Source organism: Scleropages formosus, chromosome 15, assembly GCF_900964775.1.
Source record: "Scleropages formosus chromosome 15, fSclFor1.1, whole genome shotgun sequence".
NCBI lineage: Eukaryota > Metazoa > Chordata > Actinopteri > Osteoglossiformes > Osteoglossidae > Scleropages > Scleropages formosus.
Window position 1 is genome coordinate 12,786,863 of NC_041820.1, and position 27,708 is coordinate 12,814,570.

The 27,708-nt window shown below is 38.8% G+C and overlaps 2 protein-coding genes across 8 annotated transcripts in view; both read right to left on the reverse strand.

Moving 5' to 3' along the window:
* slc25a21 (solute carrier family 25 member 21) overlaps positions 1-22,216 on the reverse strand; it is a 90,454-nt gene extending 68,238 nt beyond the window's left edge. The window contains exons 1-2 of one of the 3 annotated variants that reach the window (XM_018749828.2): positions 22,107-22,216; positions 21,850-21,944 (exon numbers count right to left, since the gene is read on the reverse strand). In XM_018749828.2, the coding sequence (XP_018605344.1) occupies positions 21,850-21,919 (70 nt within the window). In that variant the 5' untranslated portion in view covers positions 21,920-21,944; positions 22,107-22,216. Of the gene's footprint in view, positions 1-20,920; positions 21,030-21,849; positions 21,945-22,106 lie in introns of those variants that run through there. The other 2 variants (XM_018749910.2, XM_018749981.2) reach the window with 2 other exon arrangements.
* Positions 22,217-24,877: 2,661 nt separating this feature from the next.
* plekhh1 (pleckstrin homology domain containing, family H (with MyTH4 domain) member 1) overlaps positions 24,878-27,708 on the reverse strand; it is a 47,040-nt gene continuing 44,209 nt past the window's right edge. For all 5 annotated transcript variants that reach the window (XM_018734269.2, XM_018734277.2, XM_029258663.1 and 2 more), the window contains exon 30: positions 24,878-27,109. In XM_018734269.2, coding sequence (XP_018589785.2) covers positions 26,921-27,109 — 189 coding nt within the window. In that variant the 3' untranslated portion in view covers positions 24,878-26,920. The remainder of the gene's footprint in view (positions 27,110-27,708) is intronic.

The window sequence follows — 27,708 nt, forward strand, 5'->3', positions numbered from 1 at the left end:
GGTTTGCCAAGGTTCTTTAGGGCCATCTGTTACCCCACATCTTCCCTACCCCATCTTTCACACCCAAACAGCATGCATCGGAAGGGTTTCCCATTGAATGACCCTGGTCAGGCTGGGGTTGTGCCCTTTCCACCTCCCTACCTACAGATCAACTCTGCACCTAGCCTGACCACAAATCCACCCCCTAGGCGCTACTACCCTCTTCAAGCAACTTCACAGAATTACAAAATGACCCCCCAGCATTGAGCCAACAGCTAGGGACAGAGGTGATCCGGGTCTGACCAGCTGTCAGTGGAAGAGGGTTGGATGCTGGGAGATGAACGAGCGCCAGGGATCGGCATCTGGTCCCCTAATGGTCTACCGATGGTTCCCAGCTTGCACAGGAACGAACACTGTTGTTTTATCTTCCCCTGTGTTTCCCTTGTTGTTGATGTATAGCAATAAATGATTAAAAAAAAACATATTTAGGTCATGATGTCATATACCACCAGCACAGAGACCGTTAAATAGTGCTTGGAGTTTAAATACACCCTTATGCCCACTTGTGTGTTGTAGAATCCCAAAACACTCACTAAACATTTACACCCCCCCCCGCCCAAGACTCTTCCAAAACATCTTATATTTTGGAAGCAAAAATGAGGGATAGAGGACAATTACATTTTCTTTTTCCAGTTTTCTTTTTCCAAGATGGAAAATAGAGGTATATTTTACAATCGGAACTCCCAGTCGTCCAGTAAAATTCACACCGGTGGTGTCCAGAGCGGGCCCTGCCAATAAGAGCAGCCAATGACAACACGTTGCTCTGGAGAAGCTATCCAAACAAAACCCTGCTTTGGCGGAAATGCCTTTGGTCCCTACTTTCTACATCATCTCTTTCCACCCCCTGCCAGGAGCAAAGACCCTGATGATCTACCGCACACTTGCTCACAGATACACGACCTCTTTCCCCCACTCTCTTCTCCCCTACCCTACAGCTGCTAAAGGGGGTCAAACTTCTACTTTTTGCCTCAAATCAAGCCAGGGATACTTCTCAAGATTTTCTCTTTCAAACAGCCTTTGATGTTTTTGCCATGCTTGCAAAAATAGACATTGCAGTCCCAGGCATGGGCAGAGGTCCAGGATAAGCTCAAATCTACCCTTAAACATTAATGAAAATTCAAAACTGACTCCAGACCACCATTCAGCTGCAACTTTCATTCTTCAGTGCCATTTTGGCAGAACAGCCGTCAGTTTACACCTCCATTACATTTTCTTCCTTATCAAAAAGTTAGCAATATAGTTTTACTTGACTAGTAAAATTTGACAGCCAATAGACACCTTCTTAAGTGAAACCTCACAAAGACAAAGACGCAGCAAAACGGTGCATACAAGGTCCTCAAAGCAAGGATGTGTGTTTTAATTTCGTCAGTTGTAACAAGTAGCACAGGATACATCTCATAAGAGAATTTAAGTTAAGTGGTCTAACATGGTAAAATGGTCAAAATGGTCTAATTAACAGCTTAAAATCACTGCTGATAGCTTATTAAGTTTTCTGTAGCGCTTGCACCTCACATAACTATACAAAACAGAGAAGTGCAGGAAACAGAAAGAGCAATGGAAGGCCAGTAATGTAATGGGAGACATACAGGCTTATGATACATTCTTCAAATGTCACGCCAAATCATTGTACAGTCAAGAATGACATGAGGCAGAGTTTGAAGCAAAGAAAGCAAAGCATTCCTGTGCGTTTCCCCCTTTTCACTTTTATTCAAGGTAATTAGGACATCTAAATGAAAAACAAAAGCCTGTTACCAGACACTAATTAATGACAATCTGAAGCTTTCAAATTTGCATTAAAAAGAAAAAATGAAACCAAAAATTAAAAAAAGAAAAAAAATTGTGATCCATTTGGAAACTTTTTTCCAAACAAATCAAAAGCAAAACTACGAGGGCAGTACAAACATCTTATCTTGTAGATCCAAATCTAATCTGCAAATTATGATCACATTACATAACTTGCCAGTTATAGGTCATATATAGTTTTTATGGAAAATGTGCTCTGCTGTGGGTGGGCAAGTCTGTTGCCTAGCTTGGCTTCACTCGGGATATCTGAGAGAGAGCTTGCCCCAAGAAGCTGTGTAGTTGCTAGACCACAGCGCTCCTAATCGGCATCATACGCCTGTCCTGGTCTCACTGTGCCAGAGCCTGAACTGCTCTGACGCAAAGACGAAACCCCAAGGAGATATCAGTCTGTCTGAATCTTAAACAAGCACTGATAGCTTTTCTCCTCTCTCCAACCTACACTGCGCTCCAAACTCACATATATCCCCCCACCCCGCTTCCCCCTTTTCTCTCTGTGCTTCAGGAGATCCTATCATCCTGGCATACTGGATTTCTTGGGTGACTTCAAAGCTTATTTACCAAAGTGTTTAGAAAAATGCAATGGAAACAGGAAAATAATGTTCTGATTTTGTAAACTTTACAACATCTGCTTTTACTTAGTGCCACACCATAGAGCGGTTCCATGATGCTCGCTCCCTCTCAAGCATTTTTCCCACAGTTTAAAAGTTACCTCACACACTGCATTGAACAACAAAAAATTCTGAACCTAAAACCAGCCACTTGCTTTTCAATGCAGGGAAAAAAAAATCAAAAGGGAATTCCTTTAATCGCATGAGTTTGTTTTTATAGGAGGACCACTGTCTAATGGGAAATTTTGCAGATCTTTAAACCAGATTCCCGTGGTAGGTTTAAGACTAACAGAATGAGACGGCTGAAACGTTTCTGTTTAAACCCTAACCCCTAACCCTAAACCTGCAAGACCCTTTCAGAAATGGAAACTTACATTTGACATGAAAATATTCCATGTTTGAAAACTTATCAGTTCCCCTAAGGTCTAAGTCAGTCAGTCAAGCTCAGATATCATTTGCAACTAACTGTGCAAAATTCCCTTGCTGTCATGGAGTCACATCGTGTCCCTCCCCATTTGGCTGCTAGATGTCCAACCTAAAGCCAGTGGAATACCACACTAAAGCGACAGCAACAAAGTCCCAGCTCAGGCAAAAAACACTACTTGCGGATATGTGACTGAAAGTCAAAAAAAAAATCTAAAATCAATAACAAAGCAAAAACGTCTCTAAATGACAGCAAAATGTTCATGGATATGGCACACAGAAGAAGAATGGGCTTATTAGCCAAAAAATCTGAGTCTCACAGGAGATTACAAATGGAAGCTATACATTCAAACACAAGTCAACTACTGCTGCCATTAGGGCAATGAAACTGGAAGTCTGCTACAACTATAGTGTCAACCACTGAGTCAAAGCAAGAGGCCTGTTGGTTCTGTGAGTCAGAGAATCTCAATGCAAAACAAACTTTGTTTGTCACAACAAAGATGAAAATCCCCAGTTGGATAAAACTTGCAACACGCCATCCCACAAATTTGGATGTTAGGACTGGTTTGTATCGCAAAAGGCTCAGCCATTGCCACGTCTGTCCAAGTTACTTCACGTGTTCACTTCAAGTGAGGAGGACTCTTGCTAGTGTGTGTTGCTTACATTATGGTGATGGAACTGCTAAGGTTAATGCTTTGCAGATGAGACTTTTTCAGCAGCCCAGTGCTGAAATATAAATAGTTCAAAAACAAGGGGTTTTGGTGTGGTGTGAAAGCCCCCGTCACACTGCAGGGTTCAACGCCACATGCCAAGCGGCGGAGTTTTAACACAACGCAGTTATGGTTCGTGGCGAGAGCCCGGAGTGACGGTGCTGCATGTATTTGTTTTCCTGTGTAAATCCAGCTCAGAGCAGCAGTGCGAACAGCAAGTTCCTCTCACAGGGAATTCTGGCTCTTTCACAGGATGGGACCCCCACTGGATAGGGGGTGGGGATGCAGGACTGCCTCAGTAGGCACGTGTCCTCATAGAGTCAAATGGAGACCAGCATTTGTGTCTTGTTGGTACATTTTAAGGGCCCAACTGTTTCAAAGACTCATTTCCCTACTTACTCCAGTCCCCCAGAGGTTCCAGAAACAGGAAAAACAGCCAACTAGGAAAGCATATGGGCAAATGAATTGTGGAGAAAAAAAAATTGAGGGAACTTGAGTGATACACAGCAGAAGCCAGACAGCGCAGTCCTCTGCTTTTGCCACTTCACACACACGTGCCTGAGAACACATGGACAAATGGCCCAAAACAGTGGATGTGGTCACTGTGTTTTGGTACCATGCTATGGCAGTTAGCGATTCCTCCTGAAATTATGAGCAAAATGTTGGTAAACTTTTGTTTTCCATCATCTCTCACTTTTCCCATCTCGGCTAATAGCATACATTGAAGAGTCCTGTTGGTAAATAGGCTTCCTGACACTGATCTCTTCTTTCTGCTCTGGGTGAGAGTGTCTGGGTCAGCAGAAAATTGGGGGAGGGGTCTGTAATCTGCACTAGCCCAGCCTCTGGATAAACATTAATTTCATGGCCTGTTGGACTTAGGTTGTGCCTATACTAATCGGTTAGGGTGGAGGTTTGGGGGAATGACATCTTCCATCACCCGTGCCTGGTAGGTCCACACCCTCTTTGCCTCACCCCAAGACCCAACCCCCCATACCAACACACAGCTTCGCCCTTTTATTTCCGCCTAGCTTAAAATGATGATGAATGGTGCAAGCTCCATTCAATTAGAGCCAATGTGCGAAGAAGCAGGAACAATGCAAACTGGCTGAGTGTGCTGCATTCTTCGCAACAATTTAGGCTAATTAGCATCAACTCCTGCCCCATCCATCATGCTCCTTAAGAAATATAAACAAACTGTCAGCTCTAGCGTAACAAACAGATCACCCAGCTACTTAACACAAATTATTCTTACATGAAACGTTCCTTCTCAGGCAACGTTCTCCTCCGGGGCATTTGTGAGTGGAGTGGGGGACTGAAAGTTATTAAAATTGAAGACATATGTTGCAGTCAAGTTCAACTCCCCAGACTGCTGGGGCTGCTGTGGTGACAGTTTCCCGCTGGCGGCAGCGCTGGACTAGCACTTGCAGGCTGTAAGGGAAAGGCTTCAGGGGTGAAGGAAGGAGGCAGTTCAAATGGGAATTCAGCAAGCCCTAGACCAAATGTCATGAAGAAACCACATGATGTGATGACAGTCATCACCCTGAAACACACAAACTGCTGCCACAATAGTCTTATCAGAGAAAATGTTTTTTTGTCCACAATGTAACAAATTGTACAAGAGTTCTTATAGTAATGTGCATCACACAAATCTGAAGAGGTACAAGGATGGACAAAAATTCTGTATGCCGTTTGTTTCCCTAAGTGTTTTCAATTTAATCAGAACCAGAACGAGCTTTATTGCCAAGTGTGTTCACACATACAAGGAATTTGTCTCGGTGACAGAAACTTCCACAGCACAGACAGAATGAACAGTGACAAGACAGATGAGAAAATAGAATATGCGAATGAAGGATAAAAAATATATAAAATTATAAAGTACCCAATATACAAAAATAGTCACTAGACATTGTATGTATGTACAGGTATGTTCTATACAAATGCAAGGGAGTGCGAGTAAGAGATATGATGTGAAGTAAAATTGGGGGAGGGGTCTGTAATCTGCTCTTTTCATATTTACTGATCTGTACAATTTTGCTACTTAATACAAGTGAGCACTACAAAGTCATTAGCACGGGTTCAGACTTGTCTAGAGTATATGCCCAGTTCACCACAGATGTATATGTATTTCAGAGTTATAGGAGGACAGCTGAATTCACTGCTGAAACCACTGAAATTCCCCCCAAAAATTTCAAAGGATTTGGAAGAGAAAAAACCCACAAATTTCAAGTCAGGCATTGTTTAATGAACCTTAAAAAGTCTTTTATTTCATTCCATACCGAAACGCTATTGCTCATTCTTGCAGTTGCTCAAATAAAAGAATGAAGCTAAACAAACTTGGCATTTACCGCCATATTCAAATTCGTGTCGGTAAACCGGCTTTAGACCAACAGATTGGTTTCGGTTTTGGATTTTGCATCCTTATGGTTGCATCAGTTACATACTTAACTCATAAAAAAAAGAAGTTAAAGGTGGTAATGACTATAACAGACAGACTTTTACATGCTGCAGGCATTCATAGTCACACCTGAAAGTCTCCGGGACCCACTGTAAGAATGGCGACCAAACCCTCTCCTTTCACCTCCCCTCAATCGGCCCCACAAGATTAAATTGTACATTTTGTATTTCTTCCTCTTGGTGCTGCACAGCGTGTGAAACTCTTTCCTAATTAACAGGGATGTTTGGCAGGGAAGGCTGTTGTTTTAAGACCGATGACAAGCTTCAGCCATCTGGGTCGGAGATGTGCTGTACAAACTCACAGGGACAAACAACCAAAACTCAACTGCAGTTCAACAAAACCACAACAGGGTTTACGTTTCTGTCCCACATAAAAAAGGGAAAAGGTTCTCAATGGCCAAGTGAATCCATTTCACTGGATACCGCAGAAAAAAGCCGGGATTTCCGTTTATGAGCGACAGAGGGAGGTTTATAATCAAGTTAATTCACCATCCAAACCTGCATGATGTCAGATTATTTTGCCTGTTAGCCATTCCTGCTCCAAATTCAAGACTAATTTTCATTAAGTCATCAAGGTGGATATGACTCCATTTCTTTCAAAGAATCTGCATTAAAAAAAGAGGTTGCACATGAAATAGTGAGAAGGGGTGAAAGCTGTACCTCTGTCCTGGCAAGACAAGTAAGGAATTTTTACATTTTACTGCATTCTTAATGCTTCATTAAGACTAATGCAGAACTCACCTGCATGGTATATTTTATATTTTATTTAGCTTTTTAATGAACATCCTCCCTCCTCTCATCAGTAACTAATGGAATTGTGAAACGACTTGCAAATTTCTCTTGCTTTTAATGAACATGTTGGCAAAAAGCACTACAATAATTGGCAAATACACTGCATGGCCAATGTAGGTCAAGAAGAAAACAGTCAGGTGGTGTGTTCTCTCTGCCTGTCCCTTCACCTTTCTGTATCCCACCCTGAAACTTTCTCCACGGGTGTATACACTCATATCCTTTTCCATCTTGTGTCTGTCCCTTTCAACATGTCAGCTTCTCAAAGTCTCTGTCTTTAGTCCTCAGATATGCAGACCCTCATCTTCTGTCACATATGAATTTTCAGCTGAGCGACAAGAACCAGCAAAGAAAATTCTCACTGTTTTCAACACAGAAGCAGATTACTTGTAGCTAACAAAATTCAGACAACAATAAAAAAGAAAAATAATCCATATTGTCTTAAAATTGTTAAATTATTGTCTTTTTAACGTTACATTTATACCAGGAAACAAAATTATCGCAACACACCAGAGACAGGGTAAACCACATTTTTTAATGGTGGTTTTTTTTTTTTTTTTTTTAAAAAAAAACATGCCATGCCAAAGCTTAGAATTAATTCCAAAATTAATTTTAAATGTTGGCATCATATTTATCTGCACCATTTAAACTCAATATGATCCATCAAAAGTGCCAGTCACAGTCACTTTTGGGTTTTACTTTTAAAATCTAAATGCTTCCTTCAGAATACGACAGAAAGTCAGTGAAATACAATACTGGTCATTAAACTCACATATTTAAAAACACTTATTTCATAATACACAAAGAGCTACATACTTAGAGTAATAACACAATCATTATCCTGTTTATATTATTTAAATACTGATTCCAGAGGACTGAAAGTTTATTACCAAGAAAAACAGAAGTCATTAAACCCTCATGATGAGATTCAAGTATTTTACAAGATGGAAATCAGTTAACTGACATAAGTTGCAGAGCAATAACTAAATACTCTTATTATTCAACTACACTTTCAAATTAAATTTAACAGTACAATGCAATAGAATTCATTTAAATTTTAATTTAAAAGATGACTTTGCTGATGTGCATGTAACGTTGGAACAAAGTTTTTAAAAAGTAGGGGGGGAAATGAAGTAAAAAAAAAAAAAAAAAAAAAACTCCCCGGAGCGGACAAGGACTGGACTAAACAAAGCTCTCCCTCCAGCACAGGTCTGTGGCACTTTGCTGGTGTTACACTGTGTACTCAGGACAGATGGAGGTCGACTACAGTAGGGGTTGGAGCAGCAGTTCAGGTGCTGCTCATCTGGCAAAACTTCCCACAATGAAAACAAGGGCCCCGACCCACTTCCCCACTTTTGGGCAGCCGGGACCTGAGTGGCTAGACCCTGGGACCAGGATGTTTGGGTTAGAAAATGACTCTGCTGCTCATTCTGCTGGATGGGTAATTGCCCAAGGGTAATTACTCTTCTCCCCTTTGCAGTTCCTCAGAAAACTAACAGCAACATTATTAAAGTCTTAGAGTGGAAGAGTAATAATAATAATAAATATACAATAATAATCACATGGGTACCATGTTTCTTTAGCTTGGAATAATGCAGCTGGATTGTGGCTGTGTGCTCAGCGAGATCCTACAAGCTTTTGCCAAGTTTTTCATCCAAACTAAATTAGAAAGTGTTATCATGCAATGATTTATTAACATTCTATTTCGATTTGCATATATGACAATGTGCTATGTAATATAAGTAAAAACAAAAAACTAAAAATGTCAATACTCTATGAGAATAATTTAATGACAACATTATTATTTATTAAAATACAGGTGACAATTCAGCAGGTAGTGACTTAGGGTGTAGCAAATAATATTAATAAGCATAATTTCTTTTCCATTTTCATTTTCACTGTGCAAAAAGCATTCCAAAACAATCACTTTACAACAATGGTACATGATGCCTCCAAGGCAATACAGAATATCATAAAAGCCTACCCTTTTCTGTCTATATATGTGCCAACCTGCAAATGTTCTTCAATTTGACTTTGCAAGTTGCATAATAATTTTTGGAAACACACCAATTATTATTTTTTTTTTTTTTTACAGACTGCTGCACCTGCTTAGACAGTCCTGTCTTCTGTAGAACAACTATCATTTGCAGCTGACTCTTACATTTGATAAAACTGAGTGATCTGTTAGCTCTTGTGTGGAAGTACGGGCAATGGCATCAGAGCCAACTGTTGTGTGTAAAGAAAAATAGTTTGAGTTTTTCTGGAATAATGGTGAGCATTGGGCAGAAGGTACCTACAGCATGTCAGATTGTGTTTTGCTGTCGTTTAATGTATTCTATTACTTAAGTAGGACCCATTAAGGAATAGGGACACAGAAGTTCTTTTCAAATGATATCAAAGTATTATTGTAGGGAATTAATGTTCATTTTTATTTCTGCAATACAGACAAAAATGTTAATACACAAATTAAGATTTATATTCATTCGTCAAGCATCCATTTTTCTCCGAAGTGGTATAAAGTGATCATAAACTAGCATTTAGCTGAATTCTATACATCAGTGTAACATAACATGCAAACTCACTCTTGCTTACATGCACAACAGGCAATTTAGATTTCCCAGTTCACCTGAAACATCTTTGAACCGTAGAAGGAAACCCACACAAACACAGGGAGAACATGTAAACTCCGCACAGACTGACCTAGCATGGAACCAATGCTCAATGGTACAGCCGGGCTGACCTTGCACCACCATGCTGCCACCAGGACGGTACTTACGTGATTACAGATTGCATAAATTCAGATTTTAACAACCAAATAGAATTAAAGGAGGTCAATGAATTATTTTTTAACTCAACAGAGACAGTTTACAAAGCATCTGGAAGAAAACGGTTGGACATTTGGTTGAATTTTTTTTTAAGTTTTACAACTTCAAAAAGTATTAAACTTTAAAGAATTAATGTTTAATTTCTTTATGTAAACACTGTCCAAGACATCAATTTGGATTAAAATCGTAAAACGGGACTCTTAACAAAAAGATTCCTATAACAGCCTGGTGAAGTTTATTATCCTAAACATGATGCCTCATTACATGATGTTCATGAAGTACACATGCATTCTACCATTTAGGTCTAATTTTGAGTTAATATGCTCTTTCTGAGACTACAGTCAAACACCATGTACAGAAGAAACCAACCTCTGTAGACAGAAAATGGGGGGATAGAAAAGGGTCTATTCTCAGTAGGCTACTGAAAATCTTGGAACCAACTGGTTGTCTTTAACTTTAACCCCCAGGCTACTAAGACATCAGTATTATTATGGGATAATGATTATTCCCCAACTTCATCGGTCAATCAATATTATCAATTACTGTAACTTAAAATATCACTGAGATAAGAGTGCTTGATATAATTTAATTAGTATATAAAACACAGTAAATTTTAATACCCGACTGATAGGCACGTGGGGGGTGTGGTGGCACAACAGGTTTGGCCGGTCCCGGTCTCTGGCGGGTCTGGGGTTCGAGTCCTCCTTGGGGTGCCCTGTGCCTGGACTGGCATCCCGTCCTGGGTGTCCCCTCTCCTCCAACCTTGCGGCCTGTGTTGCTGGGTTAGGCTCCGGCTCACCACGACCCCGCTCGAGCTAAGCGGCTTCAGACAATGTGTGTGTGTGTGTGTGTGTGTGTGTGTGTGTGTGTGTGAGAATGGCATGTTATTTGTGACAAGGTAAAACCTGAAAACCATGAGCTTGCATATTCCCATGTCACATCCCTGAGGACAAACAAAAACACAGCAGATGATTGTAGCTCCATTCTGCCTCCCAGTCAGACCCAGAGGTACTACACAAGGGGTGTTCATATTCAAAGTTTCAATAACTACAAGATAGATAAGTCACCTTGGTCAATAAGGTGTGTGGGCTGATAACACTACATAGTATTCATTGTAAGTCGCTTTGGAGAAAAGTGTCTACACACACACACACACACACACACACACACACACACACACACACACAATCTGAAACCGCTTGTCCCAAGCGGGGTCGCAGGGAGCCGGAGCCTAATCCGGCAACACAGGGCGTAAGGCTGGAGGGGGAGGGGACACACCCAGGACGGGAAGCCAGTCCGTCGCAAGGCACCCCAAGCGAGACTTGAACCCCAGATCTACCGGAGAGCAGGACCCGCTCAAACCCACTGTGCCACCGTGCCCCCCTAAATAAATGTAAATAAATATAAAAGAATAACCTTAATAATTGACTTGCTCATTCAGTAGATCAGAATTTCACTTAGTTTTAAAACTGATATCAGGCAATTACAGTAACATTTAACATAACACTATTGAATAGTTAGTCTGAAAAGTATATCATGGATTATGTGGTACCTGTAGAGGAACGACGGGTTCTCAAAAAAACAGACATTTTCGATGTTTTACATTTTCATTTTTTCTTTCTATAACATGGCATTTGTAACATGTTTTATGTGTTTTTGTTGTGAAATTTATACATTGTAATTGAAACATTATTTCTGTATCCAGTGATCACAATATTACACATTTTGCCAGATGATCCATTGCCTGCAGCACCGAGTTTCACATTCACTTACAGTACTACAAATTACATTTTTAACCACAATATTAAATTCTTGTCTTCAGCAAATGTAAGGAGTAATATAATATTTATTTTTAAAAATTTTGGTGTTTAGGTATGACCCTATGCCCCGTCCCGAAATATTTGCCCACACAGTACTTTGGAAGTACTAAAGTGACCGAAACTATTTTCAATTTGAATCTATCAGATAAAAATTTATTTTTTTTAGATTTCATTTCAAAAACATTTTAAGGACATTCAAATGAAATGGACTCCACAACATTAATAAAGTATATTAACTTTTTTTTTTTTTTTTTTTTAAATCAATTATTGAATAAACAGGGGCACAGTGGCGCAACAAGCTTGGCCGGGTCACGCTGTGTGGTGGGTCTGGGGTTCGAGTCTGGCTTGGGGTGCTTTCTGGCAGACTGGCGTCCCGTCCGGGTCTGCCCCCTTCGCCTCCAGCCTTGCGCCCTGTGTGTTGCCAGGTTTTGCTCCGGTTCGGCAAAATCCCACTCGAGACAAGCGGTTTCAGACTCTCTCTCTGTGTGTGTGTGTGTGTGTGTGTGTGTGTGTGTGTGTGTGTGTGTGTGTGTGTGCGCGCGCGCGCGCGCGCGCGCGTGTGTGTGTGTGAGAGAGAGAGTGATTATATCATGCAGATGAAAGCAAAAGCATTGAAAAAAGCTCTTGAAAAAGCAAGCTGATCATTTCAGGCTAGAAATAGTTATGAGCTACGTGACTAAATTTATACTGGGATTTTCTTTGGTTGTGCTTGTTTTCTTTTCCTTTTCAGTAAAAAAAAGTTTTAGAAAACCAAACATTATAAATTTTAAATGTCAGTTTGACATACAGCCAGTTATGTTAATGCATACGAAGAAGGAGAACATCTGTGTCATGTTATTAAAGATGCAATTGTCTTTTTCATTAAATATTGCCATGCTTTTTATGGTAATACTCCAGTGATGGCGCCTAGTGTGGAGACATGGTCATCAGTATCTTAACATGTGCACTGTTGAGGGATTGCCGCAATGTTGTAGACATGGACACCATTCCCTGAGAGCACCATGGATCTGTAGCCCCCCCATGTCCCCAGGTCACACGTCCCATGACAAAGCCACACAACTTTGCCAAAGCCATCGTCAAGTCTGAATTCTATGTTGCTGCAGTATGATCTAAGAAGCCAGTTTCTGCTCTCATGACTCAACAGTTTTAATATCGTCATTCCAATGTAGAACATCTTATTTCAAACATCATTAAGAAAAATCACTGCTTCTCCCCACCCTACTTTTTTCTAATCCAAGATGGCATTTTTGCCTGTCTTAGTTTTACTGTCGGGCCTTCTCTTTTGAAGGGATAATAAAAACTGTAAACAATTTCAAAACAAGACTTTTTTCCAGTTTTGTTTCTTATTATGAAATTAGCTTTCTCTTTATGCCAAATTCCAAAAATATGTCATCCTCTCCCAAATCAGAGATGGGGAATAGTTAATGCGCCTGTAAACTTGAGCTCTCTTGTAAGACTGCATGTTGACGCGCACTCACTATGACAACGCTGAGGATGTTTCCCCCGTAAAGCCCCACAGAGGCAAAACTGGCTCCCTCACAAGACACATTGCACAGTGATTGCTACACCAGTCGAATGTTGTGCATCTTGATGCACTTAAAACGAATGTCTGTTTCCCAGATAAAAACCTGTGGTCAGAGTGAAGGAGAAGACAGAGTGCCTCTGTGACAGCACCCGCTCTCAAAACTTGCATTCCTCGCATTTTTGGATCATCCTTTAAAACACTCCCGCTATGTAATTTAGAGTGTCTGCTATTATGAGAGTGATTTTAATACATATTTACAGCTTCTACATTTGTAGCAGTGAACACTTTTGCCAAGCTGTTACTATCTAAAATGTTGATGTATTTTTAGTCATGTTATATCAACACAACCAATTACATTTCCATATTTGAAAGTGGACTGACTAACCCCCTTGTTAGAAATTACCATTTTAAACATCAAGTAAAACCCTGGTAATAGTGCATAGAATAATCCAGTTAAAGAACCTCATGTTTACCAATATGCATAGATTCTTAAGGCATACAATGCACCATGGTGTAAATCTTAGTCATTAAAACTGCACTCAGCAAAGTAAAGAAGAGCAATGCTGAGTGGGCTGGAACCAGTTTTCAGCAGAGGATAAATTTTTTTTTATTAGTTTTGCTGTAACAAAATGCTTACAGAATGGTTAGCAATTCCTGTCAAAGGCCTCTCTCCATCACAGCATAATTAAGGGGTGCAGAGATTCTGCAAAACCGGTGCAGACACACATGCACGAGCACACATACACACATATAGTACACAGACTGCATGCGACAGAACAGGAGCATTTGAAATGTCACAGCACTGTATTTTGTGACGGGGTCACTCAGATCTGGCCGTGACCACTTAAGTGCTCAATTAAGCATGGCTTGTTCAGCTGATTTCCGGCCCAGTTGTTTTATTGCTAACATGTGCTTGGAACTTTCATTTTTTTCTCCCAACAGATGCATGACATGTTCTCTTAGACTTTAGCGAATGGCATTTATTTGCCTCAACATCATCAATGAAATATATGTTTTAATTGTTTTAATTTCACATATGCCATATCAACACAAAAGACTGTGCAACACATGAGTCACTAAGGAGACTTTTCCCATCATTCACACCCTTGACCCCCACTGGACTGACCAGGTTTTCCCTTCTACCCTCTACCACCATGTCTGTGAGTGGCAGCCTGGTATTGTGGGGTAGGTTTGCTCCTTATGCTTTACATCCCCCATATGGCAGGATCCCCTTTCCAGTCATTCTGCACGGTAAATTTAAAAAAGTACACAAGCTCAGGCTGTTTCCCTTGTAGGCTGAAGACGGATTGCTTCCCCGAAACCCTTCGAAAAAACACCCTTCAGCAAGGAACCATTACATGGTGCAGCAAGAAAGCAAAGCGCATTCACAAAGTGACCCCCCACAGTGTCACTTCTGAGGAATCCTCTGCCATCTCCAACATCCGAATGGGCATTGCCTCTATTTCCATCCATGTCTGGGACGTTTCACCAGAATTACAGCCTTAAATCACCTTTTACACCTCTATAACCCCCCTATGCAGAAAGCTGCAACAGAAACATCCTTGTTTCAAGTTTGAATCCTCACACAAGGCAGGGAAGAACTGTGAAGGGGTTTCCCATACCTTTAAAGGATGTGCATGTCTTAAGACGTAACTCGTTTACCACTTTGAGAGGCTGTAGCCGTATACATCCAGCAGTTAATATGATGCCGATTGAGTGACTCCATGAAGTCAACAGTTTTTTCCTCAAGTACTAGGTTACACATGCATGGCCCTGCGTGTTCCCTCTCTGTCTGTTTTCAACGAAGATTGAAAAAAGATCAAGACAGTCTAGGGACCAGCCTCCCATGAAGAACAATCATAATTATCCCCTAATTCTGCTCTTACAAAAACAGGGTAATTATCGTTATTACTTACAGCAAACAGGCAAAGTAAGCAAACAGACTGTGTGTGTGCAAGTATGTTTACTTATTTTTATGTCAGCTGTTCATTCCCAGGTTAAAAATCAAGATACCTTTTTCCACATATAACATTCCCCAATCTAATCTGTCATTACAAGCTTTTGATTACTATTATTTCCAAGCTTTTATCTAAAGCTGCAGTTTTATACAGCTGAACATTTGCTGAAGGAGTTGAGATTAGCCAACAACTGCAGGTCCCCTCTCAAGGTGGGAGGCATCAATTTTCTGGGCACAGATTCCTATCATTAATCACTTCTATCTGCTGCCACTTTCCCTGCTACAAATACAGAAATATCACAGTCAGAGTCAGGAAACCTGTTTTGAACATATCAAATACTGCTGTTCCTCAGCTGTTGCTTTTTTGGCTCCTGCCTTGACCAGCTCTCTACTTCACAGAACAACACTATAGAAAACCTAGCTCAAAAACTGTTAACCAGATCAGGAGATCATGCATCCCAACATGCTGTTTTACCAAAGAAGAGAATAATGTAAAAATTACAGTAATTCCTACCTCCTGGTAGGAAACAAAAATATGGACAGCAGATGTAACCTGCTGAGACCAACTCTGTTACACACAGATGCAGCAATTCCCAAAAGAAAGAACACAGCACACAACTGAGCATCTCCTTTCATGAAGTAATAGAATGGAGTTAGCAAACTTAGGAGGTCTATTTTCCAACTTGCAAGCAGAATATCTCCTCTATTTGAACCATTAAAATTTTTTATATATTGCTAGCAATAAGTGTTTTTTACTGCAGTGTATTAGTAACACTATTTATATTGTCACTTACTGTATCATTTCAGTGATTTTTTTAAATACCTTTGTACATGTGGTTCACTGACAAAACTTACAGCAGCAAGTTTGTTTTCCCCAGCACCCACTACCATATGACATGTGGTCACTTGCACTGGCATTCCTTAGAAAAGGGATGGTACTGGGGATGAGCCCTCAGACGGAGACAGGCGGCCTCCTTAACAGGAGAGAGATTTAAGAGAACGCTGGACTAGGCTTCCAAGATCAACATTACTTCAAACATGAGGTCATCTAAACATCTGTCTACAACATGTCCGCCGGGAGTTCAATCAAAGCCTGCTAAACATGTACAATTGTTTCTGGAAATAAATATTAGACCTAATTCGACTCTGATTGTGGCGGTCCGTCGGGGGTCTAAAAGGAAACGCTTTATTTATAGTGGACATCTCTGTGAGTGAATTATCCTTCTAAAAGTTCCCCTCTGTTTTGCTTTATTTATTTAATTTTCTTTTCTTTCCTTTGCCTTTATTTAACTTTAGGGGATCTATTTATTCGATACTGCCTAATCTTAAATTCACAGTTTTAAACAAATTAAGGCCAGGAAAGGGAGTTTATTTCAAACGAGAGTTTGCCGTTCCGAATTACAGAGACTGGAGTGAATTTAATCATTGGCATCTGTCACGTATTAATTCACTTCATCTGAAGTTACTGTAGACAACCATAATTCTTTAAGAACTGGATAATACCATAAAACAATAGATAATGTTTCTTAGGATAACATAATAAATCATGTTCATAAGTATTCGTACCTTTAATACATTATGGCAGCATTCATGTCTACATAATTATCCTTTGTGAACAAGTACTTCAAATAACAGTGGTCTTTTTGCACAGAATTGGGAGGGCCTGCAAGACAGCTAAAACAGGAACAGTTTTAGATGTCATTTGAGAGTACAATTACTTCTGGGTTCATCTGAACACAGAGGTACCAAATAAATTTTAAAACTTATTTTTTAATCAAAATACCAACTGATTAAAGTCTCCTTTAATGAGAATTCAGACTACAAATGTAATCTGCACTCTTAAAATTGGCATTATAAGCTATCAGCTTACACTTACAAGAATCACCTTTTCAAAATAAGAGTCTTGGTGACACTGAGCACCACCACAAGGTGAGCAGCCCCCATAATGTGGCACGACTTCTGCACATCTCAGGTGACTAACAGTGATGTTTCCAACAGCTCGGAAATCTTGTGACTATCATATACAACAACAAAAACAATAATAAGCAGCCCTAATACACAAAAGCTTTAAAAGAAAGTGCTAAAAATTGAAAAGGAAAAGCTTTGATATAAGTTTAAAACATGAAGGGATAAAACAATTCTGTAACAAGATAATCATTAAGAATGACTTTGTAGGGTCTGACATACTTTTGTTTTACTGCAAAGGATACTTCATGAACAGTTCAGCAGAGAGGAGTTAAAAGGGTTATGCGTGATTATGGAAATTATCAAAGAGTGATATTATAACAATAATTATTCTTATTTTAGCATATTTAAAGGAAGCTTCTTAAAGCACTTTAGAATGAAGAAAAATTAAATGGTTACAATTCTAAAGCAATTCACAATAAAATGGCAGGTCAACACACACACCAAACACATTCACTCAAACATACACACATTAAGGGCAATTTAGAAACAATAATTCAGTTGAAAGACATCTTCAGACTGTGTCAGAAAACTTGAGTACCTGCAGGAAACCCACATGAAGATGGAAAGAAATGCACACACCACAGTCTGAGCAAGGCTCAAATCCATGTTCAAACCCACTGCTGAGCCAATGTGCCATTCAGGAAAAACAAAACAATTAAATAAAGAGAAAATAACAGCAAAAGAAATGATATAGTGGAAAATGGGTTAGGAAAATCCGCACAGAAATGTGTACAAACAATTCTGATAATGTGGCGATTATACCTGAATTTAAATGTGTCCAGAGCAGAAGGACAAAGGTATTAATTCTGAATGTCTGGTGAAAAAAAAAAAGTGAATTTTCTGCCACTCAGCAACACGTTATTTTTTTCACATTTATATTAACGGTAATGAGTGCTTTTAATAGTAATTCTCTTTCACAAGATATTCGGGAACAAATTATGCAAAGGGAAATTTGCGTGTATATATATCACGGATTACATATGCTGAGTAGTTCCTTCATTTTCTCAACATTTACAAGAAATCCCTGAAATACTTGAATAACTTACAAACACTATGTTCTGTCTTTGAAAGGAGTAACAAACATCAAAACAAATAACAAGTAAATCATTTTTAGATAACCTCACAGACTATTCAGAGACAAGTTATTTTTAAACATACCCTATCATTCTTGTATTCCTTTTTTACTGTAAGTAGCTGGAATCAGTAAAAACCTCAATTGTTTCATTTTACATAGTTGCATACAGAATATCGTTGCTTCCCTCTAGTGGCAACAAGCTGAATAGCCCCAAGACCGAAAGGATAACGGTAAAGCAAAAGCTACACTGATAGAAATTCAATTCAATTCAGTTCAAGAGTTTGTCATGTGTACAGTAAACAGTTCGTTACACCCTACAATGAGATTCTTACTCTGTGAATCCTCTCAGCAGCCTATGACATAAATTATAAGGACATAAGGAAAGGAAAACACAGGGCGTAAATCACAAATTTACAAAAATTATTAGTGCAAAATTTGCAAATTACCAAAATTACTAAGATTACTATTAGTTCAAAAATCCAAGAAACAAAGTTCTATATGTATATAAAGTGTGCAGTGCGCAATGTAAACATGGAAGTCGTACATGTGCAAAGTCCTGCAGAGGTAGATTGAGTCTATTCGCAGTTGGCAGGCGTGGGGGGGGGGGGGGGGGGGGGTGTATTTGTGGACACAAGGTACCTGTCAAATTAGCAGTTTTTCTTTTTTTTTTTTTTAAAACTTTTCCTTCTTCAACATAACAGTGGTGGATGTCCAGATTAAACATTATTATACCTGTATAATATAATAGAAAACGTCAAAACTTCTTGTTATTTTCTTTGCCTTTTTTGCCAAATATTAAACCTGGCTTGATTTCAAAAATGCAAATTGAATGCCACAAAAAAGTCAAGGATCAGCTGTTATGACCTCCAAGCAAACACACACACACACACACACACACACACAAAAAGACGCTGGCTTTGAGCCACAATTCTGTTGATATAATCTCATGGACAAAGTTCATCTCAGCAAGGGCTTCAAACTGCACTTCCACGTGGCAGGCTGTTCAGGAAAATCCTTTACTCATGTTTTAGCTGGATATGCATGCATTTCTTTAATCTGAACATCCACCACCGTTACGTTCAAGAAGGAAAAGTAAAAAAAAAAAAAAAACTGCTAATTTGACAGGAACCAGGGATCCACTGGAATTTTACAACTGAATAAAATCAACCTGTTGCTATTTCCACAACATAACAATTAGTACCAAAGGCCTGTGTCCTTTTACATAGAGGCATCTGCATGTTTGTACGTTGACGGGATTTCATTGTCAGCTACAAACAAAAAATAAGCAATCAAGGGCACATGGGATATACAAGATGCACAATACTTTCCTGGAATTCAAAAAAATGTGGGTTTTGCACAAATAATACTAACAAATATCAACACAAAACAATGGAAAATAACTTGAGTATTGATCCGCACAAACAGTAAAAGGGAATTATGAAGACCAAATGTTAAATTTTTTTAACTGGACCTGAAACACATGAAATACGCTTCCAAGTATTGAGAACACTAATATTTACATGTGGAAGACCATACACAATACAACTCAGCAAGGCAGAAACGATGAGGGGGAAACAAACTCTCAAACAAGACAGAAATTAAAATCTTTGTAAAATGAAGTTATTCTCCCTAAAGTTGTTTTCTTAAACAACACTAACTGTAAAAGCACATTCTGTTCTTATTGCGTATTCAGACAAAACTAAAGATTTATGTACTGTGTGCGTTTTAATCAAGGTTTTACACACACACACACACACACACACACACACACACACACACACACGCTACATATATAAATAATAAAATTCACCAAAAACACATACAGATTACAGCAGGCACTGACAGGGACTAAAAGGGAATTCCTTTTAACAATACTTTTCCTCTTTGTTGAACTTTAAATTCTGTTAAAGTAACTTTTAGCAGGCAGCATACTGTAATATTTTGTAAAAAAAGTCATCCATCTTGCTTACTAACTTCAGGTTTTTTGCTCTTAAGAGCTTTCTAGAGATAATCAAGTAAGTTTTGTTTTGTATTGTTTGTTTTATACAACTATTGCATTCAAATACAATATATATTTGACTTCAAAATGACATACAGATCTTTACAGATACTACGGGGACACTGATTATAGAGTTGTACAACTATAGCTGGTGATAAAAAAATAAACTAAAACAAAACTAGTAGAATAGATAAATATACCAACTCAACACATCATTAAAAGAACAGGAGTTTTTATCCCCAGGACAGTACAGCTTTCTTACTGATTAAAGAAAAAAAAAAAGGTAATTCTCTGTCAATTAAAAGACTTAACACAGGTTGCAGAATTTCTAAATGTGGGTTGGCTGATGTTTAATATTCATTCATTCATTCACTGTCAGAAAGCACTTGTCCATCAAGGACACAGTGGTCCAGAGCCTAGCCCAGAAGCAGGCATGTAGCAGGTTACACCCTAGACAGGATATCAGCCCATCACAGGGAAGTGTTTATTATTATTTTAAATTTGTTAGTTTGTGCTTTTATGCAAATGGAAACATTTATACAGTTTGGTATTTGTACCAGAATAGTTCCGGGTAAGCATCTTGCTCAAGCGTACAACAAAAGTAGCAGTGTGAACAGTGGCTGTGAATACAGCATGTCATATTTACACAGAAAGGTGAAAATGATATTGAAAAGCTTGGTGCAATTTTTTCTATAAACAGACCTTCTGTGGGACTGTTGGCAGTCCATGAGGGTTGAATTCTAAACTAAATTAAATTAAATGCACAAGTATCCATTATATAGTGACAATACATAGCAAACAGAGCTACCACTGTGGTGGGATGCATCGCATGTGGGTCGCTGTAATGTTAATAGCTAATATCATAAACAGTATTATTGGTCAAACTATTTAAGTTCCAAGAACTAAGAATCTTAAGATCACTTACTGGAAAGTTTCTTGATATGAAGTTCTCTCACTACCTAACATTTGCCGTTTACAACAGAATTTACAGTGAAACAGTAAACAACTTGTTTACAAGATGCCGCCTTTGTTCAAGGAACTTGACATCCTAGTTATTTACTTCGTTTCCATTTCTACATCCGGGTACCTTACTGTAGTAATTCGGGTAGTCTAGTGTGGGAACTGGGAACTCCACACGGAAAACAACTTAAGAGGGACACTACCTCTTGAATTTAAAAATGTATTACTTATTATTTCACAGTATAACTTAATACATGCAAATTCCACACAGACTCAAAGTCTGACGTGTGAAATACAGGATAAAACCTTATCTCCACAGCCACTGCGATACATCCGCCGGTGCTATGCCTCCGGAGCGCGCGGAGAGCGGAACGCGCGCGAGCACGAGCGAAGAACAAGAAGCGGCAGGCGCGCGCCCGCTCAAACTTCCTTGGATTTATTGCTCTCTGTTTTCACCTTCTTTACATTTTAGCATAATGAATATACATTACAGTACTCAGATCCACGTACAGTTAACATCATCATGCAGTGAGGATTCGCCAAAATTTACAAACGACGTTTTTGTTTAAACAAAACTACTCAGCACTACTAGGACCTTAATAGAGCGGAACTAAGGGAACGGTTTGTGTTGCGAGGAGACATGTATTGGAAGGCAACCATCCGGTGTGCAAACCACGTCTTTAAATCCTCTCTTTCATGAATATCTCCCACGAGAACATTTAGCCTACATCTTATCTTTTTATTCGTTAAAATCTGATACAGCTGTGGTAGCCAGAAATAAAAACAAAAAACACACATATACATAAAAATTATAACTTGGCATCATTGCCAAGTAATACCCAGACAGATTCTCACAAGCAATTGTTTCCTCGGTTTCTTGTCTAAGCGTCTTACCTGCCGATCCGCCAGCAATGATCTGGTGTGACGCCTCCCGGAGTAAACTTTGAGGTTTTTTTGACGGCATTTTGTTTGTAGACTAATGATTAAAACTGAAACACAAGACACGGACATGATGATGAGGACGAGGGAATGAGACTCGTGGGTTGCCTACATGCTTATTTAATCATGTTATTCATGACTGTCACCGATTTTTGTTTCATATCATGACATAAACGTTTCCTCGACATTTACTTATGTGTAACTACAGTTACCTGCGCGTTCTTCTGGCGACTGGAACCAGACTGGAGTGCAGTGAGGCAGCGCGTGGTGGTCGTTTACCAAACTTTTGAGAGCGCGCTCATCATCGGTCGCGTGGTTACAACACGCGCGGCGACTCTCGCGAACCTTTCTTCGCGGTGGTGGTACTGCGCTGCGAACGAGGAGCTTTAATGTGACTGTCGATAATCATTGTACTACTCTCATGTGTAAGGGAATAAATAAAATCTCAGTGAATTATTATGGTGTCCCTTCACCGACATGTTGAACTTAGAGTTATTATTTATTTCAGATACTAGCATACGTGAACATGATTAGATAATATATATTTATATGCAGTTTGGCCTGTCTTGTCTCATTGAGTAATTCAAATGAACAAACCATTATAAACCTTAAGCAGTGCTTGTGCAGCCTAGGATGTTTTACTAGCTTCTGTCACAAGACAAATAAGGTTTAATTTTTGTATTAAATATAATATGTAAGACACGTTACAGAACTTTTTGCACTCTGTGAAATGTAGCATTTTACTCGCGAGTCAAAAGTACTCTCAAGTATACATTTTTAAACTGAACCAGTAACACAGGAATAGGCTAGAATGAAAACTACTACTGTATACAGAAATCTGCAGTTAGGCCTCTGTTCTGTTATCTTGCTTGCTAGCAGAGCTATGTATGCTATTGCAGTGTCAACTATTTTAAATTTACCAGTTAATTCAAATACGCTTTAATATAATTCAGTTCCCCTTCTTTTATATTGTAGTACACCAGTACCCCACATCAGACTTGGTTTGCATACCCTAAAGCCTCCCTGTAGTTCTGCTGAGACATCCCCTAGGTTTGTGTGTGATACAGAATAAAATGAAAATTAATTTATACAGTACTATAATGCAGAAACACAAAAGGTGGGCTAAAGAAGACAGCTCTTTCAAACACTTTATTTTTTTTCCCTGCATTATAATGGTGGCCTTTGTTAGGCTGTGTCCTGTTTCGCGAATTTTGTGAGCAGGTGCTACTTTAAATTTTATATGTTATACCTTCATTTTAAAAGGACTGCATATCAAGCCAGGGGATTCAGGTGAAATGAATAGCAGATGAAAACATCTAAGGTTAAAGATAAAAATTTGTCGTAGCAGTTGTCAGTGTTTACATTATTGCATAATGGTGGGAAAAATAACTCAAATATTTTTGTCAACCTGCATTTTTCAGATTTTTGAAAGAATAACAATTATACATCTCTGATATCTTGTCAATACACATGTCCATGGTCTTTCAAAAATAATAAAAGCAGAGATGGAAAAGTTCAGTCATCAGTACAAAAATACACTTACAGTAACTACAAGCATAAGTTTAAATAAGTATAAATATGTAAATTCACTGCATGCACTTGTGGAAAGTAAACAACTTTGTTCTAAAGCGAGTTCAGTACAGAAATCATTGCTCCTCGTGTTAATTAACCGCCGTCTCTGTAAATCAAAACATGCTGTCATTATAAAAATTCATAATCTAATTTAATAACTGGTTGCCATGTGTCAGAGACCTGCAGGCTGAATTACTAAATATTAATTAATAATGTCCAGTGTTGTAAAATATTGACAAAATAAACTGTGCATAACTTTCTAAAAAACAATGTCGTATGTGTTCTGGACATTTTGAAAAATTCCATTTGGTAAATTCAAAGGTTGAAACTAAATTATACTACCCCAGTGTTTTTGTTCTTATTTTATTTCTACATTTATAAAGCTTTCCATTTCTTTTGGCAGTCTTATGTGGTTTTCTCTTGGCATGACTTCTTGCTTTTCCACTGAAGCAAGACCAGCAGGCCTGCTGCCCCATAAATATATATGTTCTATGCTCTTCTGAGTGCCATATCTCAAACAGCAAAATTAAATTAAGTAAATGTGGGTATAAATAATTTACTGTGCATGTATTTATAAACACAACAATTACAGAGGTTTCAAAATTCATTTCAGAAATTAAATAAAGTTGTCTGTCTGTATGACAGTGTCCACACTGATTTTTGCTCTGTGGCTCCATACATTTTGAACACTTGTAGAAGTTTGAGGCTGTTCGTTTTTTTTTTTCTAATTTGATCTTACCTTTTTCCCTGATGTGTGTCTCTTTCACAGTGGACTATGAAGTCATGACTTTAAACTTTCTTTTTTCAAACTTCAGCCATGGTTTAAAGGAAAAATGAGACAGCTCATAAAACACAAGTTACCATTCACAATTATATGTAAAAAATAAACACATATAAATAACACATACAAAAACTGAGAAAGGGCCAAACGTAGTTGAAGTCATTGGTGTTCCTTCAGCAAAAAGAAACCAAGTTGCATTACTTATCCTGATGTGAAATATATATGCACCAGGTCAGCAGAGGGTCCAATTATAAGACCACGTTCTATATAAAAGTGCTAGCAGCAAAAAAATCTGGAAATGTAATAAAAATGAGGTTTACAGTGGGGTTTACAGTATAGTGTTGGCAGAAAATCATCATTACCAGTATGACCTGCTGGGGTTCTGCAAAAATGGTCAGCCCAACTGCTCCAGTATCAAATAACCATGTGCTGTATATGATTACATTGTGTGTGTGTGTGTGTGTGTGCGTGCGTGCGTGCGTGTTTGTACATACACAAACACACATATGCCCTCAATGTATTTATTTACTCTGTTGACTTTTTCTTCAGTGCTTACTGCACATTTCACAAATGCTAACAGTTCAAATAATAATGAAATAACTAACTCCAGATGACCATCAATAACACACAAATTTTGTTTATTTTGAGCATATGCTTTCCCCAGTTCAGAACCTTGGTATATGTTGGTTCTGTCCAATATCTCAAAAGAAACTAAAAGGAAATTGCTGAAAACAAATGCTACACATCTGAAACAGCACGACTTTTAGGAGAAAATAAATAATCAGAAGTACAACAGTGGTTTGATCCAGAAAAGTTTCAAGCATTTGGGCTGCTCATGGTATGTCCACCATACATGTTCTAGGAAACAGCCTGTCCAAACCTACAAAGCCATGAGGTACTAATGGACTCAGTATCTTTTGACTCCATCCTTATAAACGTGTTCACTCCCATGTAGAAATCCAGAGTGAACAAGGCCATGACCACAGGGTAAAGCCAACCTCAGTGACAATGATGTAAGCAAAATAAAGTACACCCAGCTGTTATCCATTCTTTCTGGGGCCTATATATAAAGTAACTCATAGTTTAATAAGTCTAAACAGCACGTTTCATCACCCAGTAAAAGTAAAGAAAAGACATTTGTTTAATCTCTACATTGACACAGGTAGGACCCAGATAATGCACATAGAAATCTGTACCACAAAAGTACCTTTCACTGGTATCAGAACAAAACAAAATCAAGCCAAGTATCCTTTCAATGTATTAAGCATTAAATTGGGTAAATGCCATTTTCAGCTCTTACATTAACTTACCCCCCCCCCCCCCAATGTCACTTCTGAGTGAAAAGAATTAGTGTAAAAATTAGAGATCCAGGCCTTTTCCACTTATCAGGTTGAGTTGCTTTAAAAATATTTGTCAGAGTGCCGCTGTGTAGGAACTTTAGTTTTCAACACTAAAATGTGGTCCAGTCACATTGCTCTTTGAACACTTACCATATGAGCTCTGACGAAACATTTGTTAAACATTACACAGACAACTTTCATAAATCTGGATTAAACAGTTACAAGTCGCCCAATAGAAAACAAACCTATTTTTTTCCAAGATGGACCCTAGCACCGATACTGTCCAAAAATAGCACTATTTTATTATCAGCATATTAAATAACAAAATCGTTAACATTAAACATGTCTAGGTTTACCCTGAAAAAAATAAAATGCTACACTATTAACAAAAATGACTAAAGAACCCTCATCATCATGTCACTATTTAAGCATCAGTCTGATGCCCAGACTGGGGTCACTTGCTGCTTGAGACAAGGAGCTCTCACAGGTCTTCCACTGTGCCTTTGTTAAAAAGGATATCAGGTTTTCCGTGAAGTGTCTTCATTATTCCACAATATCCTTTTGGATAAGACTCAGAGTCTAACTCTTTCTACTGCTGTGAAATACAAAGAATTGTTTTCTATGTCTGAAACAAAAAACATTGTTTATAGACAGGTTCCTGCATTGACCTCTGTACTGACTGAACATTCTCTGCGCTCATGACCTCCGTTACGTTTTATAAATACACTGCACATGTATGCGGACAACCTGTTAAAAAGTGCTCCTTAAATGTAAGGTGTATAATGTGGACAGACTTGGCTGGTTTTGGTTCCCTTAAAAAAATGGTCTTTTTCACAGTTGAGGAGGTGATGGCGGACAAGGCTGGACCCCGAGAGAAACCTGCTGCCTGTAGTTTTCCTATCCCTCCACTACGTTAATGTCAGCATTAATTAAGCCGTAGTTTTAGTTTACTGGAAATTTCCAGATCTCGTCTGAATTCCTAATGTTACCCTTCTTCTGATTTAAGAAGAAATAGTGATGTGACACTTTAGTCAAAGGAATAAGAAAACCAAAAAAAGGTTGAGTGTGTGGTCACACTATGCACCATGTTCTGATTGTTTTCTTCCACTTGTACCATGTAATGAATACCTTTAAATCCACTAAACACATTTGCTTTCTGATGAACTGATGGAAGCATATTTGCCTTTGTTCACTGTGAAATGAATGTAAACTCCTGGTAACAACTGTTGGAGCCTCTGAGGTGTGAGAAACATGTACTAAATTCCTCTTTCTCCCTTTCATGAAGTCCTGGTATCCGTTTCCCTGTTCCCGTGGCGCCTTGGAATTGGCCATTTCACAGCAGTGTGGGGCTCTTGGTGGTGCGGGTCATGGAGGGAAAGTGCCTGCTGTCCATGTCCCACAACTTCTTGTCAGCTCGGGGCCCTGCGGAGGAGCACTGGTTGTCTGAATGTGCTCCACTAGGCGGCATGGAAGAAGTCCAGTAGTTTATATAACTGGCCATCAGAAGCGTCAGCTCAAGAACCTTCATGAGAAGAGAGAGGAAGAGCAGAGGATTGATTTACTATGTCATGTCAATACATCTTTATTAGGAAACCATAAGCCTGCTCCCTTTGAGTAACCACACTGAGAAAAACACAGAAGAAGCCAAAGCTGTTAAAATGCTTTATGAAAAAACAAATTACAGTATTATTGCTTCCTTTCAACTTCACAGTAATGTGAATTAAAGCTGCATCTCTGCTATAACAGGCCTGCGCTACACTGCAATTTAGTTTCTTCTCAGCATCAAAAATTCATGATCATGCATCCTAATTGTCTTCTAGTTCTTGGCTCTTTACTTTGCAAAGTTGTCTTGCTACCCTGTAATCATCACTTCATCACTCTCTATTTTTACTAGCATGATCACAAAACCAAACCTCATACACACACACACACACACACACACACACACACACACACACACACACCAAGTCCTTTAAAATTAACATCCTACAAAAATAAGAAACTTTGTGTGTTGTTCCCACTTGACATTGTTATGATTCATCAAAAAACGAAATGTACTAACTTTACGACACAGCATCTCGCAGAACCTCCGAGTTATGAAAACTGACCTGAACTCCCTGC